Here is a 19,070-nt window from a genome sequence, read left to right as displayed (position 1 = left end):
AGACAGGTGAACATCAGAACAAACACTGTACTAGTCTTTTCCATGAGGGGGGGGGGGGGGGGGAGAGAGAGATCCCGGAGAGTCGAACGATGTGACAGGGGCGATTGTAAGCAGCAAATTTAGGCCATTTCTCATCTTTGCATGCTGTCATTCCAGTGATCACTCACTGATCACGGTGTTTACACGATGCTGCGACACGTATGCTGGGCCACAACCTGACCTTCGCCACAACTTGACGGAGCTAAGTAATAGTTAAACCCAATTGAGCGCCTACAAGAGGAAGGGAGGGAGGGAGGGAGGGAGGGAGGGAGAGAGAGAGAGAGAGAGAGAGAGAGAGAGAGAGAGAGAGAGAGAGAGAGAGAGAGAGAGAGAGAGAGAGAGAGAGAGAGAGAGAGAGAGAGAGAGAGAGAGAGAGAGAGAGAGCGAGAGAGAGCGAGTGTGTGTGTGTATGAGACTTTTGAGTGCTGTCCATCAGATCCTGCACCTTCCACAGTGCTACACGTGTATTAATGGTAAAATGGTTACTTTTTTCTCTCCATGCACGGAAATTTGCCTGTACTTCGGACCTATCCTCCATTCGGTTGCGTCGCATTGATGAAACATGGATCCCTAATTCTTCTCTTCTGTGGAGGCTCGTACGTACACACTGTAATGGCCATCTTCAGTCCTCTGCTTCAAAACGTGTGCACTACTCCAGATATTAGTCTGACACGTGATCATGGTGATATTGTCCTCTTGCATGATCTCCCTTGTAACATTCACTCGCCCAGACACTTGAGGCGTTGTGTATTTCATTGTATCCAGCTGTATGGTCGCACCCCATTCAAACAAAACAAAATCGTAAATCACACCTGGTTGCTTTCGCTGAGTCGGCATGGTGAGCGCAGAATGCAGCTAGCATAATATTTATTTTCCTGTCACTATTACTGTCTACATCACGTGGCAAGCAAACAGGCCAGAACTGCGCAATGGATAGGAAAGCATTATCGTTGTTTTCAGCTGAAACGCTACTTCGCCTCGGAATCTCGTATTCCAAGCGTGTAGTGAGTCTCCCGTCTCGCTGCGGGATTTCTCTGTTCTCAGTCACTTGTGGAATCGTTTCACAGTAGGTAAACAGTAGCAGTTGATCGGGTAGGATTCAGCACAATGAATTGTGTAGCGAACATTCTACTGATGCTAGCCTTGTGGCAAGGAAGCATTGCCAGTTTGATGAGGCAAGGCAATGAAATGGGGTCAGTTGGCTACATTGAACATCTACTCTCTCTGATCGAGGAAGGTGAAGGTCGTAGACTGGAGAATGCTCTAGTTGCTCACCCACGGTTGAGAGTACTGGACAAGGACTTAGATAGGATAAGAGAGTATATCAAGACGGATTTTGTTGCTCAGATGTTCCACGAGAAGATCGTGGAACACGGTGAGGAGATCTTGAAGGCGCCACCGGTAGTTCGACCGCCCCCTGGTCCTTCAGGAATTTTGACCACCGTTCGCGTGGCCTTGGACCGGGTGTACACGATGGGTCTGCTCTATCGCCTCTCTCAGCCCGCCAATCAGACGTGGCTGCAGCGCGGCTGGAAAGAGCTGCATGCTGCCGTGAACTTCAGTGACTGGAATCCATCACATTTTCTGGACGTGGCTGAAATGACGCATACGGTGGCTATCGGCTATGACTGGTTTTACAATGACCTGACCGAGGAGCAGGGAAGTCTCCTGGAACAGGCCCTGGAGGTGAAAGGATTTCAGCCGGCTCTGAAAGGCTACAAAGACAAGGCATTCTGGAGCGTGTATCCTGATAACTGGAACAATGTCTGCAATGGTGGCATGATAGTCGGCATGCTAGCTGTTGCGGATAGCAAGAACTGCCCAAGCGCACAGTCTGTAGGTCAACATGCATTGAAGGCCCTGCCCACAGCCATGGAGTCTTACGGTCCCCTGGGCGCATGGCCAGAGGTAAGGGTTTGCTCTTTTGTTTCTCTTCTGGACTGAGTCGTGTTCTGTATCCAAAGGAAATGTGTTTCACTCACAAAGCAACTGTTCAGTACATGGGGTAATGGTCTACCAGAGCAATCACACTCACCACCGTAGTGGTTTTCCAGAAATGAGAAGAAGCAAAAAACCACACTCGCAGCCACATAATAGATGAATAGCCGAAAACATCTAAATCCATCAAAGAACTGCCAGCAAGCAGGAGAAAAGGCCGTAAAATCAAATGAAACGGCATGGTCAGTGGTGAGCATGGGTGACTGGGCAGCAGGGGAGCGCCTGAAAATAATGACTCCCTACATTCCTAGCCGTGACCGCTCAACCGGGCTAGAGGAAAAACACGCCTTTCGGCCAAAAAACCTTTCTATTTCATTAATTCCTGCCCCGCTGCCAGTCGGACCCAAGAATAGAGACAGCAAGAAATGGTATGTAATAACCGATGTATGTCATTATCATAAGCCACACACATTGGCATAGAATATCAATAAGAACAGCGGAAGACCCCCATGAAACCAGGGTGGGTGGGTGGGCAACTTCAACTACCACGAAGAAAAACAAAGACCACGATGGCAGGTTCAATGGAGTTGCGCAGAACAAGAGCAAACGCACGAAAATATAAGTTGATTCTCAGGTCATGAGCCTGTGAAAATCGATGCGAGCGAGCGATTTTTTTATTTTATTTTCCACAATTTTTTATTTCCAAAGATAGGGTCACACATGTGTACATGGTCAGGGAGTAGAAAAATACCGGTATTTTACTACTCCCTGATTCATGCACACGTCGAGTCTCACTACAGTCCATTTCAAAACTATAGACGCGTAGGGTTTTTGAAATATTTCAAATTTGGCTGGACCTTTTTGAGAATAGTTTTCGGAATATTGCTCAGGACCGCTCCACAATTACTCTCATAATTATAGTTTCTAAACGATTGGATAACAGACGCCCAATTTGGAAAAAATTATGCACAAAGTGATAACAGATTTTATGTGGTATAGATGCTGGCATAACGGTTTTTGCCTAGGTACGCGTCTATAGTTTTGAAATGGACTGTAGCACTGCCATGTACATGTATCTGTATACAAACAGTGCAGTGTGTATTAGTACACAGCATGCCAGGACTGTACAGTGCAGCCGTATTTGTACAATCATGTACACCATGCATGGCTGGCGGCCGGCCAATGCGCGCATATGCATGCATAGAATTTAAGAAAATCGTCGGTGCGCCGCCAGAAATCGGTGCGCGCGTACTTGAGAATCAAAGATAATTTTTACTAGGGGTCAAACGGGTGTACCTTTAACTAACGAACGGGTAATTTTCTTAACGGGCGGGTTAACGGGTACCCTTTAGCAGCCATATTATTTTTTTGCGCATTTCTCACATAAATCATGATTTTAATTTGTATATTCTCAGGTTGTATTTTGATACTACATTATGATTCGCAATTGATTCGTGTATCATAATATTATTATGGCAATGAAGGTTCCAAATGAATGTCATCCGTGCATTTGCCCATGTACATAACTTCATAGGCAGTAACTTACAATCGTACATGTAGATGGTCCTACAAGCTACATGTATTTTGATACATGTACGCAAATCAACTGCAGATCGATGTGATTCAAGCCACGTGATCTCGCGCAATCCTATTTGCTATGTTCGCAGAGAACTGGTACTCGTTGCATTCAGAAGATGTTCGCGCCCATAGCTAGCTGGGGTGCCTGACACAGCTGATGTGCTGCTGGCCAGCTATAGCTGCTAGTGCTAGCTTGTTGAACTCGTGAAATGAATCTTCACAAATCCGTAATCTTGTATGCAATATTTCGAACTACTTTTCAGCTCGTCGATTGAAGGAACAAACTACAACCATGAGTATCATACATGTAGCTACCACTGTGACCTACGGACATCACCGTTTGTGACACTCCGACTGGTCACTCAGCCTGGTGACACTAGTTCATCAAGTACTGTGGCAGGTTCGATGTCGGAGAACCATCGTAACTTTTTAGTTACTCAGCTGCCACCTCGAACGAGTTTCAAGTCTTGCATTTTCTCACATCACAATCAAAAACCTCCAGTACGAGGATTTTTACTTGCACTAGAGTGGAGAGAACAACTGTCAAGTCTGTCTTTCAGCCTGCTCCTGCCTGATAAAGTCGAAAGTCGAAAGCGGGAATGCACAGGAAAAAGGCCAAAGAGTATCCGCACTCCTATTTTGAGTCTTGGAATACGATAGGATCACCTTTTTTTTTTTTTTTTTTTTTTTTTTTTTACAAACGGGTACCCTTTTACTAAAGGTACCTGAGATTAACGGGCGGGTACCCGGGTACCCGGTACACCCGTTTGACCCCTAATTTTTACCATGGCCTTATCTGTCCATCATTGCCCTAAATCGCATCAGGCATGCAGTCAACACGTTCCTGTCTCCGAACCAGAGTGGCTTCCGCAGTGGTAGGAGTACGGCTGATGTTGTTTGGTCCTACAGATGGATCGCGGCACGGTGCCAGCGAGTGAAGGAATCATTTGGCGTGCTCGGCATAGACATGTCGAAAGCGTTCGACACAATATCCAGGCACCGTTTGCTCACTATATTAGCTAGCTTCCTTGAGAATGATGAGGTCACCATTATCTCCTACCTACTCAGGAACACGTCCCTTGAGGTCCGGCTACCTGGAGGGAAGAGCGAGCAGTTCCAGACCACCCGAGGCACACCACAGGGTGACTCACTATCACCTGTCCTATTCGTTATCTACCTGGAGGCAGCGCTTCGGGAGGTGAGACAGATTATCTGCGCAAGACCCGACCTAGATGTCAGGCTCGGCTTGCCAACTGATACAGAGTACGCCGACGATGTCGACTTCCTATCGTCTGACTGCAAACGTATTCAAGAGCTCCTGCCCGACATTGCAAAGTGCCTCAAAGCCTGGGACCTCAACATCAATGAATCTAAAATAGAACTCACAAACATCACACGGCTGAACGACAGAGTGTGCGAGGAATGGCGCCTCACTAGGAAGCTGGGCTCCCTCATTGGTGACCACGAGGATGCTGCGCGGAGAATGCAACTCGCCACAGCTGCCCTGCACCGGCTCTGGGCATTATGGATACGAGGTTCCATTGTAAACGAATCGCTGAGAGTACGGCTATACAAGGCATTCGTCTTACCGGTCCTGTGCTACAACAACGGGACTTGGGGCCTCACTGCCACCGCTATGCATAGAGTTGATGCGTTCCACAGACAACAACTGCGGAAAGTTATTGGCATACGGTACCCAGCTAAGATCAAGAATAACACCCTGTACAAGAGGACAAACTCAACACCACTTGGTATCTCGATCCTGGGAGCCCGCTGGCGTCTGTTTGGGCATGTGCTGCGGCTGGACCAGAGTGCACCGGCGAACCTGTCAATGTGCTCCTACTTCAAGCCATCCACTGAGCCTACCTGGAGGGGCAGGCCGCGCACAACTCTGCCGGTCGTGCTCAGACACGATCTCGAGCTGGTTGGGAGGACCCTCAAGACCTCGGCAGATCTTGAGGAGCTGAGGAGCATCGCCCAGAATCGCGGGGCGTGGACCTACCTCAGCGGCCGTATCCTGGAGAGATATGTTGCTGCTCACAGATGAACCCTGATAATGATCAGCAAGTTCAAATTCAACTCGGTTGAGCTGCTCGTTTGCTTGTTTTAATTGTATTCTATTTTCGTCACGCGTTTTATATCGCATATGTTTTATATCGCGATCAATATCCTGTTTGGCTGTTGTCGCTTCGGCTTATGCGAAAGCTATACATGCTGTGTATATTTACATTGCATTGATGCCAACGCGGAGAAGCTTCTAATAAATAATAAATAAAATTATAAAAAAAAGTCAACAGCAAGGCTGGGCGTGGACGTCCAAGGACATCCATTGCGACGCGCATCACAAGCGACTTACAGAGAAGGAACATCGACTTGAAGCGCAGCAATCAGCTGCAGAATGTGAGGGCCATCGCTCTGGACAAGCCTACATGGAGAAATCTGGCCGACAATCCATGATCTGGCGTCACAGGTCATCAGTGCACCGTATTAATAATTATCTTGATAATGGAATTTGATCATAGGAGATAGGACAGAAGCGGAACGTATAATTATACCAACATAATTATATTATTACGCGTGCTGTGGTATTATTATTACAGTGGATATCGGTTATAAAGTCATCGGACATAGTGATAAACCGGCTATATTGATACAAAATGAAAAATATCAAAAGCAAAACCAGAAAAAAAGCCAGTCAAATTATCATTATAACCAATATATCGTATATAGCGATAAATCGGCTATAAGGATACAGAATCACCATTCAAAACACCTCTTTGTGCAGAAAAAGTATCGTCTATAGTGATAGCAACACACGAATGTGAGGCATTGATGTCTCGACTTGGAGCCACATGTGTGTTGTCATAGGGTATTCTGGTCTGGTGCTTCCTGGATGATGCCTTTGGGCCAAGAAGTTCTTCACTCTAAACTGGAGAAGGTGCAGTAGCATCCATCATGTATCAGTACGCTACATTGGCGCGATCGAGTACCCACACGTGTATAATGTGTATGTATGACGAGTGCAGTTGAAAATCGCCTGTAGTGATATACCGGTTATAGTGATAAAATGTGAAAAATCAGAAGGGCACGTTATAACCAATATCTACTGTATTATTATAAAAAAAGTACACGTCCTTGGTGCAGTCCCCGAATTCCTCTGCCCCACATGACTGTACTTCATACTCCGAACTGTTTTCGCCATGTTCTCAAGAAATTCCTTGGGCACCCTGCAAGAAGATCTTAGGGTCTGTTCGGATAGCCCAAGTAAAAATGCAATGCAACGGAAACACAAACTGATCAACCGAGCGGCTTAGACCAGCACATGTGTCCAATTAATGACACTCAAAACAGAGCCTCTAATGGGTGTACATGACCTATTCTACGTACAAGGATGTATATTCTCAGTCATGCCACCATCTGGACTCACTTATAGTTTGTGCTTGGAGAAGGCGAGGGGTACGAGATGGTTCATTCAATCCTTGCCGTGGGTTTTATTATCAGGTACACTATACACACAGTGCACATCGTATGGTCAATTCTCCACTTGTGAGCTGCACATGCAGTTATGTGGCTACACATTGAAGTCCTTCTAAGCAAGGTACCAGTAGTGTGCCGAGCTGACCTCAGTAGACATAATGACTAGAAGCCAATCTGGTCGGCCGTGAGTCAGTACAAAAGACAAACCAAACTACTTCAGTATCAGCAGTGGGAAATTCACGAGCTCAAACGTGGACTAAGCCACTTCATAGCAAATGTGGACTAAGCCACTTCACAGCAAATGTGGACTAAGCCACTTTACAGCAAATGTGGACTAAGCCACTTCACAGTAAAATGAAGTGGCTTAGTCCACGTTTGAGCTCGTGAATTTCCCACTGCTGATACTGAAGTAGTTTGGTTTGTCTTTTGTACTGACTCGCCAGATTGGCTTCTAGTCATTATGTCACTGAGGTCAGCTCAGCACACACTTCACAGCAAAAGATCATGTCCATGTCGAGGTTTTACTGGATTGTACTTTCTCATTTTTCTGACCACTCACACAGCGTGTCTTGCTTGCATGCTGTCTCTCTCTCTCTCTCTCTCTCTCTCTCTCTCTCTCTCTCTCTCTCTCTCTCTCTCTCTCTCTCTCTCTCTCCTGTTGTTCAGGGAGTTGGGTACTGGGCCTACGCCACACGTTACACTATCTTTGCTATCAGCTCGCTTGAGACAGCTACCGGCGGGGACAACGGTCTCAGCTCGTGGCCTGGTTTCAACTCAACGGCGCTATTCGTTGTCCATGCTACAGCCCCCTCACTCCAGTTCTTCAACTATGCCGATGCAGGACGCTATACAATAACCGAGGGACCCACGGACACTCCGAGTCTCTACCACCTAGCAACTAGATTTAACATCCCGGCTGCAGCATATCTTCAGCGCCTCAAGTTGCAAAGATCTGGGGACGCAACCCCCGAGGATCTGATTGCTTACACACCTGCGGGAAGTTTTGAGGATCTCGCAAAGCTGCCTCGATGCATGATGTTTCCCCGACAAAATGTAGCCATTGCACGCTCATCCTGGTCTGACTATGGAGCAGCTTGGCTAGGCATCAAGGCCGGCTTGACACACGAGGGTGATCCACATGGACATTTGGATGTCGGTAGCTTCGTCTATGAAGCAACTGGACACCGCTGGGCTATCGACCTCGGTGCAGACAGCTACGCTCTGCCCGAGTATTTTGGATCCAAGCGCTTCACCTACTACCGTCTCCGCAATATCGGTCACAACACGCTGACCTTTAACGAAGACAATCAAGCAACTGATGCTAACGCATCGCTGACAGCAGCCATAAACTGTCATGGAACTAGTGACGTAGGCTACATGTCCATCGACACAAACCTCACCTCAGCTTACACACCTAGCAACATATCGTATGTTTACCGCCAGTTTTCACTTGATTACGTCACCAAAGAACTACAGATCTATGACCGCATTGGCTATGGAGAGAGCAAAGCCAGCACACTTACCTGGGCCTTGCATACGTATGCTAACATCACCATTCAAAATCCCTCGACGACAGCACAGCTTAGCTATGGACCAGACAGGTTGCAAGTTTCCATTGTCAATGGATTAGATCATACCATTTGTTCGGGCACAACGTTTTCCTATGCTCCAATTGACCTGGCACCTCCCCAGGAATCAACCAAGGGTGTGAACAAGTTGGTGATTCAGGCTCCAGCTGCAGACTGCAAAATGCTCACTGTATCGCTCAAACCTGTGCAATTTTAACGTGCACACATCCAAATGGAGGGATTTTACCCCACTTGAAAACATCCTTTCGGCAAACGTCTGCTTATGTTTCCGTCCATACATCTCTTTTATCTCTCTCCTTCTCAACCCCCCCCCCCTCCCTCCTTCCCTCTCCGCAACCCATCGTTTCATTGCATGACTGCCAAAGGCACATGACATTGCAAACATTGAAGAAAGCCATGGGAAGGGATTGGTTGACGTTTCAAAATCATAATCAAACGGAAGTAAACATTCTTTTCGACTCTCTCGTACACACCACAAAAACAACAATAGAACTGCAGGGTCGCAGCAACAGCTGCTCCAACAGGGTCGCAGCAAAAGCTGCTCCAATTCTTGCACCGCATGTGTATTAATATAACTATGCCACAGTCATAGACAAGCATTTAAACATAATTACGGCAGCCTGGTACACATCGCTTTAGCATAACAAAAAGAAAACAACGCAAGACAGCAAGCGATCCAAGCCATGGTACGCTGGATACATGAACTTCCGATAGAATTGCGTTCACCGCGGCTCAGTGCACTGATTATTGGGAATTGCCGCCAGCGACAATAGTGGAGATGCTGAGTAACCCCAAATGGGCCAGTCCAAAGCCAATGTGCTACCTCAATACAGAATTATCTGAAATTGGCCTCACGCACACACACGCGCGCGCGCGCGCGCGCGGAAACATGCTCGCGACATACACGCACTACTGCTTATTCAGCCAATAAATCCGTATGCACATACATATCTAGCAATGAATATCCAATTGGGTGGGCGGGTGGGATTTGCAACTGTACACCAGCAGTGCAAGAACAAAAAGAACACTGTCTTCAGACCAGCATGCACCTTCACGTGCATGCTGCAACTTCGCACTGTGCAGCCAGTGCGTACCGCACTCCCCGCACAGTCCGTGAACTCTGGACTGTGCACTCGTGTTTCGAAAAGAACAGCATTTCTTGTTTACTTCGTTGCTCTCATCCAACAAGAAATGAGGCATTTCTTCTCGACTCTCTCGTACACACCACAAAAACAACAATAGAACTGCAGGGTCGCAGCAACAGCTGCTCCAAGAGGCACAAAGCATAGCTGGCGGCATTTAGACTGCCAAGCAGCGAGACACTCTCAGCATGTTAGGCAGAGACTCACTGAAATACATTCTCATTGACTTTTCGCTTCTCCAGCCGCCTTGCCTCTGGATTAGCCTGTCCGGGATGCCGGCAGCTGCTGCCGCTGTGGCACCTCCGGAACGTAAACTATGCAGGCCGTAAACATTCGGATCTTCGCCGACTCTCGATACTGCACAGCGAACTAACTCCCTTGCTCTGGAATAGGACATCTGACCACGGATCACCTTCTTGCCTCGATGCTGTGAGATTTTGCCAAATAAAGGTGACTGCTGTAGGTGTCCACCTCTAGCGACCAGCTCTTCCAAGAGGTGTACAGGACATGCCTCACCCTTGGAAAGTGCGATGAATATCCAATTGCCATGGCGAAGCTGATCATTCTTTCTGACCTCAAGAAAGACGGCCGCATACTGGTTCTTGATCAGCACTTCGTCAACCCGCAGCTGTGTTAAAAGTCATTCCAACGGAGCAATCCGGCAAAGCCAATTGCTAACAACGTCATTACTTGCAAGTCTTGGAGAGATTCTGACCGTCGATACTCCTTGGACAGCTTCCTGAGAACACTCTTGCTCAGTGGCTGTTTTCTGTTCTTCGGGCAGGCTAGAATACGTTTTGCAGCCTGATGAACATTAGCCACGACATCATTGGCACATGGATCCGCGAGACCGTGTGACTTGTGCATCCAACTGATACTGCATACAGCCGACGTAATCGGCGCAGCCGTCCTTGCTTCGTTGATCAGCTTTACTAAGTACAACGCCACGTGGAAGGAGTCTGCACCGACAGCTGCGACACCCTGATTGACCGCCCACGTCCTCCCGCGCTGGAAGCAGGCTGCATACTTTTTCAATGTTGCCGGCGCCCTTGCTCTGGCGAGAACACTTGGCAAATGGGAAGCAAGTTGCGTCATTTCCTGAGACATGCGTTCTGGCTGTTGACTTGACTTGCCTGTAGCACACAGTCGGAGAACAGCATGATCACGTCTGCACCGCTGGCTGCCTCCTCCTCCTTAGCTCGATTGCTTGTAGCGTCCGCTCTCGGATGGCTCTGCCGCAGCACCTTGAGTCATAATTGTAAGCCTGTAGCTTTCACCCTTATCATGCCTGCTGCTCGGGTTGACACCTGTAGTGTCCATGTATGCCTGTAGCACAACTCCGTGCCTGACCGCATGCACCACTCACAACATACACCCCACCCAGAAATAATGCAAACAAACGCTTAATGTCGCATCGAACCATCGACAGAATAATTAAATTTCATGTGTGGGGGCCCAGACCACGGTGACGAACGTGAAAAAAAAGGGCATAGCTGTGGTGACATCCTGGGCAAGTGCTCCAATCGCTCTTCTACACCTCTCTCATAACAATGATAACAAAGCGCCTGGAGGCCGCCCGCCCGTGCAAAATTACGTGCGTACCTACGGCATTATCTATATTCTGGCTAGCATACTTAAAGTAGCGATGTCAGAGTGCCGTGCCACGTGACCTTCACGCTTGTCGCTGGATTCCCTAGCAACCAGCTGAAATGATGGCACAAAAGCCCAGTGCGGCAGAATGCCAGTCGCGGCCAGTGCGTGCAGTACTTGGGACGCGGGATGTTCAAATGTGCCATGAAGACGTCAGTGACAAGCTTGGTCGTGACTATTGCCACGAAAATAGAAGATGAACTTTCGTATCCGCGTTTGTGGGGGCGCGCTGCGCCTACGGAGCTAGGAGTATGGCCGCCGACAAGTTAGCGTATGTTCAGCGGCCTTTTTCATCTCTTGCGCTGCGTGATACAGGTTTGATTTTAGTTCCATCGTGTTCCCCGTCGTCCAATTTAGTTTTCTGCGAAGTTTCACTGGCGTATCACGCCGCGCACCAGAGTCTCAGTATTTTTCGCCACAGGTACTCCGTTGCTGGACACAACGCAATCATGAGCGCTTCATCCAGCAAAGGGACCGGTGGCGAAGATGTTTTGTCGAGTCTTGGACTCAAGGAGGAGCAGCTATTGCAGGATGAGCCCCTGCCTAGCAGGATCGGAAAAGTCAGTAATGGATTAGTGTTAGAACTGATGAAGTTCAAAGCGGACCACCACCAGGATCTTAAAAAGTTGTGTAGATGGATAGTCCAACTAAGTGGCCACCAATCATCATCATTGTCCCCTCAATCATGTCGGGCAATTAATTCCACTATGCACAGGTAAAGTACCGGCTCGCCAGAAATGCAATAAAATCTCACAAGAAATCAAAACTAACAAAAAAAATTTGTTGACTGTTTCCCGCGTTACCGACAGGTTGAAAAACAAGGCAGCTGCACTGGGAAAGAGCAAATCAAGAGTGGATGGTGAGGCAACACTTCAACAGTTTCTGGACGAGCCATACACTCTGCCGACATTAGATGATGATACAGCTAACCCAGATGCTGAGAAAAGTGACGAACAAGAAATCTTCAGCCCTCCCGAACACACAGAGGAAGAAACAGAGGATGTACACACCGAAGACGCACAACTTGCTGCAATGGGCAACCGGATCAGCAAAGCTCACACCAAGCTGCGCAATGTGAAAAAGAAATTACACAGAAGGGAAAAATTGCTGTCTGACAAGAGTGATGAGCTACAAGCTGTCACTGACGCCAGTCAACAGCTACAAGAGTCCGTGACGGAATATGAGCACAAATACAAAGAAGCGGAATCAGAGATTGAGCGGATAACAGACAAGCACACTGAGCTAACGGCACGTCATGCAAAAGCTCAGCGAATGCTGAAATACTACAAGGAGAGTGCTGAAAAGTTACGTGCGTCAGCCAAAGCCAGTGAAGACGAGCCGAAGCAGGCAATGGCCGAGGAGCAGGATGAATTGAAACAGCAGCTGATAGCAACGGATGAGGTTATCAGCGAGCTAGAGGAGCAGCTCGAAGTCTTGCAAGCTGCCAGCTGTGAAGAAATAGAGACATTTTATGATGGTAAATATACAGATGACATGAGGCAATGTTGTATGTCACTACTAGCATTGAATGTCGGAATTAATAATGTAAATCCCGTCATCACCGAAGTGCTCAAGCAGGCTAATAAGCGTCCCGCCAAGCTTCCTAGCTACGGAACACTTCAGCAGATGTATGCAGAGGGCAGAAGTGTTAGTATTGCCCAAATCGGTGAAGTAGCTGCAACAGCCGAGGGTACAACATTACATTATGACGGAACAAGCAAGTTTGGACACAAATACATGGGTTTTCAACTCAGCAGCAGCGAAGGGCAACTCACCATGTCAGTCAGTGACGTCGCTTCTGGCTCGGCAGAGCACACGCTGACATTGTTTAAAGAAGTGATCGGCGAGCTCTCTGCTGTTGGTGAACACACCGGCAGAACAAACGCAGGCGAGAAGCTGCTCTGTTCCCTGCAGAATACTATGACAGACCGTGCTGCAGTCAACGCTAAGTTCAACGAACTCCTCGGCAAGTACCGGCAAGACGTGCTATCGGCAACTGTTCCTGACTGGGACGAGTTATCTGATCAGGAGAAGGCATCGCTCTCCAAGATGAATAATCACTTTTGTGGCCTCCACATGTTGGTGAATCTTGCTGAGCAGTGCAACGCTGTCTTGCGTGAGTACGAGAGCAGCCAGGTGGAGGGAGAAGCTGCAAAGAGTAGTGAAGAGGCTGGAGCCATCCGTCTGATCAGGACTGCATGCAAAGCCTTTGAACGCCATGGCAGTGAGAAGGCAGGACGGATGGTTGACTTCGCTACCTTCTGCGCCAGTCGTGGTATCACCGCTCTGCCGTTAGCCGCGTTCAGAGGCAACAGATTCAATATTTTATTCTTTGATGCTGCAGGTGTGCATTTCCTCAAGGCACTCATGACGGAGTACTGTTCTTTCGCGGAAAAGAACAGGCTGATAGAGGCAGTGGCGAAAGATCTGGACGATCAACGTTATCTGGCCGGATGTCGTGCACTCGGCATTATTGGTAAGATTGTCACCGGTCCGCTGTGGCGATTTCTTGTATCCGCTCGCCCGTTCACTGACGTCTTCACCATCTACCATCAGCTAACGCAGCAGTTAGCAGTTTGGGCGGAGGATGCCTCAGATCTGTTGGATGGTAGCGGCAGGCCATTTCCAGAAGCAGACGTTCACACTGCAACGCCAGTGTTTGACGCCCTTGTTGAACCAGCCAGCAGTGATGCAGAAGTCAAAGAGGTGTTGCAGTTGCTTGCAGCAACATTCCATTCGTATATGGCGCGTGCCTGGTCTGCCTACCTCCCTGGTGGTGATTTAACAACCGCCGACACCGCCAGCATGCGCCATTTGCCAAAAACAAATGTTCTTTCCGAGCATGATTTTGGGCAACTGGACCGATTCTTACGGGAGAAGCCCAATGCCACTACGCTAGCTATTGAGTCCATGATCATGCTCGCCAACAACAAGACAATGAGTTGGCTAGCTGCAAAATCAGAGGCGGACAAAGCAGCCATTCTGAAAGCTGCACGGGCATCAGTGCCCTACCAGAAACAGCTGGCCAAGCAACGCAAACTGGCCATACAGGCACACCGGCAGAAACATCTACAGCAGCAACAGGAGAAGAAGAAACGCCAGCAGGAGAGACAAACACAGCTGGTGCAGTCGTCCACGCTTGCGCTTGCCAAGTACGGTGGGCTGTGGACTACGGAGCTGGACCTTGCCACCAACGTTTCCAAGCTGAACACCCAGCAAGGCAAGAGAGACGCTCTGAAGTGCCAGCTCCGTTTCCGAAAATACGTAATGGCCCAGTACAACAAAGAAAACCAAGCCCGCTTCGCCTTCTCCAAGGACGGAAAACAGCTGGCAATTGAGGAGATGAGCTCCAACTTGCTCGCCCTTATCGCTGCTAGTAGTAGTGCAACAGCTGAGACCACGCCGACAGGATCAGCGGCAGCGGAGGACGAGCTGGAGGAGTTCGAGCTGGAGCCTGAGGCTGAGGAGCCAGCGGAGTTACCGGCACCTCAGTGAACTGTGAGTGAGAGTGCGACAACTCTCCCTTTTGCATTATCTACTCGTCTCGCAGAATCACCAAATCACAACTGTTACTTCGGCTACTCTTCAAACGTCTTCTTCGTGTTCTTGTAGTTCTTCAACAATTTGCAGCAGCAGCAACAACAGCAAAAAAAAACAGTACATGTATACAACAGGTACGCGGTCTTACATTTTCATAATGATTTTGTACAGTGCGCAAAATTATTCATGACCCGCGATCCTGTTGTCAAGACCGATTTTTGTGCCGTGGCGTGGTTCTGGTTTGTGTACAGTGATGCATGGTGTTTTCTGACAATGGCGGCGCCTACTCCGCGCACTCTAGTCTAAACTGTTATAAGTAGGGGTCAAACGGGTGTACCTTTAACTAACGAACGGGTAATTTTCTTAACGGGCGGGTTAACGGGTACCCTTTAGCAGCCATATTATTTTTTTGCGCATTTCTCACATAAATCATGATTTTAATTTGTATATTCTCAGGTTGTATTTTGATACTACATTATGATTCGCAATTGATTCGTGTATCATAATATTATTATGGCAATGAAGGTTCCAAATGAATGTCATCCGTGCATTTGCCCATGTACATAACTTCATAGGCAGTAACTTACAATCGTACATGTAGATGGTCCTACAAGCTACATGTATTTTGATACATGTACGCAAATCAACTGCAGATCGATGTGATTCAAGCTACGTGATCTCGCGCAATCCTATTTGCTATGTTCGCAGAGAACTGGTACTCGTTGCATTCAGAAGATGTTCGCGCCCATAGCTAGCTGGGGTGCCTGACACAGCTGATGTGCTGCTGGCCAGCTATAGCTGCTAGTGCTAGCTTGTTGAACTCGTGAAATGAATCTTCACAAATCCGTAATCTTGTATGCAATATTTCGAACTACTTTTCAGCTCGTCGATTGAAGGAACAAACTACAACCATGAGTATCATACATGTAGCTACCACTGTGACCTACGGACATCACCGTTTGTGACACTCCGACTGGTCACTCAGCCTGGTGACACTAGTTCATCAAGTACTGTGGCAGGTTCGATGTCGGAGAACCATCGTAACTTTTTAGTTACTCAGCTGCCACCTCGAACGAGTTTCAAGTCTTGCATTTTCTCACATCACAATCAAAAACCTCCAGTACGAGGATTTTTACTTGCACTAGAGTGGAGAGAACAACTGTCAAGTCTGTCTTTCAGCCTGCTCCTGCCTGATAAAGTCGAAAGTCGAAAGCGGGAATGCACAGGAAAAAGGCCAAAGAGTATCCGCACTCCTATTTTGAGTCTTGGAATACGATAGGATCACCTTTTTTTTTTTTTTTTTTTTTTTTTTTTACAAACGGGTACCCTTTTACTAAAGGTACCTGAGATTAACGGGCGGGTACCCGGGTACCCGGTACACCCGTTTGACCCCTAGTTATAAGTCCCCTATATTTGCTCCGATTTGCTTCAAACTTTGCCAGTATACTCTACTTGTCTTCAGGAATCGGATGGTATTACAATATTTGCCCGATTCTCAAAACAAAAATTTACCCTGACATCGCTACTTAAAGGGGAAGTATACCCTAAAATCAAATTTTCACCAGTTGTAGTCTTCTGGGTGCTGAGTCGAATGGTCTTGGTCCGAGGAAGCTGCGACGCTCCCTTCCTACTTGAATCCCAATCGAACTCGCGCACTTCCACCGAAACTGGGTGACTGCGCCCTACTAGATGGGGATTTGTATGCAAAATGTCACTAAAAGCGCCATTTCGTTCTTATAAAAGCATGGATGACCGCGATTGGCCCATATGTTGTAGTCTTTTGGACGCTGAGTCGACTGGTTTTGGTCCGAAAAGGCTGCGATGCAGCGTTCCTCCTTTATTCCCAATCGAACATGGTTGAACAAGCGGTCACGTGCTCCTGGGTGCCCAAATCACCTGGTCACCACGCCAGCAGGCGACAACTTTCACACCAAGGTTCAACTCGAGTTCAACTCGAGTGACAGGACTGCACCCAAAAAAGGTCAAACAGGCTAGTAAGTTGTACCCTGCAGGCACGGTGACCAGGTGACTGGTGTACGCAGGAGCACGTGACCGCTTGTTCAACCATGTTCGATTGGGAATAAAGGAGGAACGCTGCATCGCAGCCTTTTCGGACCAAAACCAGTCGACTCAGCGTCCAAAAGACTACAACATATGGGCCAATCGCGGTCATCCGTGCTTTTATAAGAACGAAATGGCGCTTTTAGTGACATTTTGCATACAAATCCCCATCTAGTAGGGCGCAGTCACCCAGTTTCGGTGGAAGTGCGCGAGTTCGATTGGGATTCAAGTAGGAAGGGAGCGTCGCAGCTTCCTCGGACCAAGACCATTCGACTCAGCACCCAGAAGACTACAACTGGTGAAAATTTGATTTTAGGGTATACTTCCCCTTTAAAGGGGAACTACACCCAAAAATCAAAACTTCATGGTCCGTAGGGTTTTGGACGCTGAGTCGAATGGTGAAGGTCCCACTTCGATCCGACCAAGCGTTCCTGAGATATCTTCAGTTTAAATTGTACTTTCGGGGGACGCGCCATGACGTCATGCGGCCGCGACACACCCCCAACACGCCCTTCTACGTCATTGAGACTCGCTTGCTTGGGCCAAGCTCAGAAGTACAGGTATTTTGGTATGTGAAAGGAATAGTTCTGACAAAGACGTCCTCACCATGAGCGATTCCGACGTATCAGACGAGCTTGAAAGCTCAGAGCCTGAGCTGAAAATGTTTGGCTTCGGGCATGAGCCGAAATTTTCAGGAAAGGATATGGCAGCGCAAGCGGTGGCTTCCATTCGGGCTGTAAATGTGGATGCAGCAGAAATGACTGCAATTGGAGAAGTCGCTCTCCATCAGCAACATCTGGCAACCGGTTGGCTGGGCTATTTCGAAATAGCGGCAGTGGCAGCCAAAGCAGCTCAGACAAGCCTGACAATCCGTAAGTTTTTTCACAGTATAGTCCTACGTATACGCGTAATGCTCACAAATCGAATCGTTCTCTTCATATCGTAAATTGTGTGAAATTTTGTATTCGCACAGTACTCAGATCAATAGTCTCCTCACTAGTACTCCTGTACATGGAGTTTGCTGCGTAACATGGCTAGCATTATCTCCGTGCAAGTCGTGCAATGTGTATCGGTTCACTTGTGCTTTATCTCACATAAGTGGACTGCACCTCAATTCGTATTGTGGCGAAATACATTCTCACCTTTTGCATTATCACTTAGTCTTTACAGAATGCTGAGACGTTCTCTTGTATTTCACGTAGCTGTGTACCAACAATTACGCTGTGCACTCTAGCAGCAGCAGCACAGTAGCATATTGAGTGCGTTTTGCCCTACCGTGTGGTGTCTCATGACTGCATTACCGGAACAGCTCTGTCCTTCTTGATTATCATTCTGAAATGTGTGCACATATCCGCCGCGCCCCACACACACGCACGCACATGTGCTCACCTTGGTGGGCACATAGTATAGTAGTCACACATGCTCACGCACGCAGACACGCAATTTCACAAGCGCGTGCGCACACGAGTGCATAAGCATACAAGTGCCCGTGCACATGCTCGTGCACGCACACATGCGCGCACTCATGCACTTGGTTGCATACCCACACATCCCTCAGGATCACTAACGGCAATGCATCTACTACTTGTCATTCCATGTCCCTCCCGCAAGGTGGAGAGAATGACATAAAGGAGAACACAGAATAGATGACGTGAATATCTTTGGAATGTTATATTACATTACACAAAAGCACACGCATGTGTGCACCTGCGCGCGCACTCACGCGCGTGCGTGCGCGCGCACTCACGCGCGTGCCCACTCATGCACGTGCGTGCGCGCGCACTCATGCACGTGCGTGCGCGCACACACACACACTCACGCGCGTGCGCGCACACACACACTCACGCGCGTGCGCGCGCACACACACTCAGTGTCACGCGCGTGCGCGCGCACACACTCACGCGCGTGCACGCACACACACAATAATAATGTCTGTCTCTCACGCGCGTGCAAACACACTCACGTGCGCGCACACTCACGCACGGGCGCACGCACACACTCACGCTCGTGCACGCACACTCACGTGCGCGCGCGCACACTCACGCACGTGCGCACA

General features: G+C 48.3%; 2 protein-coding genes across 2 annotated transcripts in view; both read left to right on the top strand.

Annotated features, from left to right (window-relative positions):
• LOC135805881 (uncharacterized) overlaps positions 1-19,070 on the top strand; it is a 101,764-nt gene that overhangs the window by 27,826 nt on the left and 54,868 nt on the right. The gene's annotated exons all lie outside the window — the stretch shown is intronic.
• LOC135805879 (uncharacterized) lies at positions 999-9,079 on the top strand. Its single transcript, XM_065319999.1, has 2 exons — positions 999-1,947; positions 7,699-9,079. The coding sequence occupies exons 1-2, from the start codon at positions 1,147-1,149 to the stop codon at positions 8,815-8,817; spliced, it is 1,920 nt and encodes a 639-aa protein (XP_065176071.1). The 5' UTR covers positions 999-1,146; the 3' UTR covers positions 8,818-9,079.

Source organism: Sycon ciliatum, chromosome 1 (assembly GCF_964019385.1).
Source record: "Sycon ciliatum chromosome 1, ocSycCili1.1, whole genome shotgun sequence".
Lineage (NCBI taxonomy): Eukaryota > Metazoa > Porifera > Calcarea > Leucosolenida > Sycettidae > Sycon > Sycon ciliatum.
This window is presented reverse-complemented; position numbering and strand designations above follow the sequence as displayed.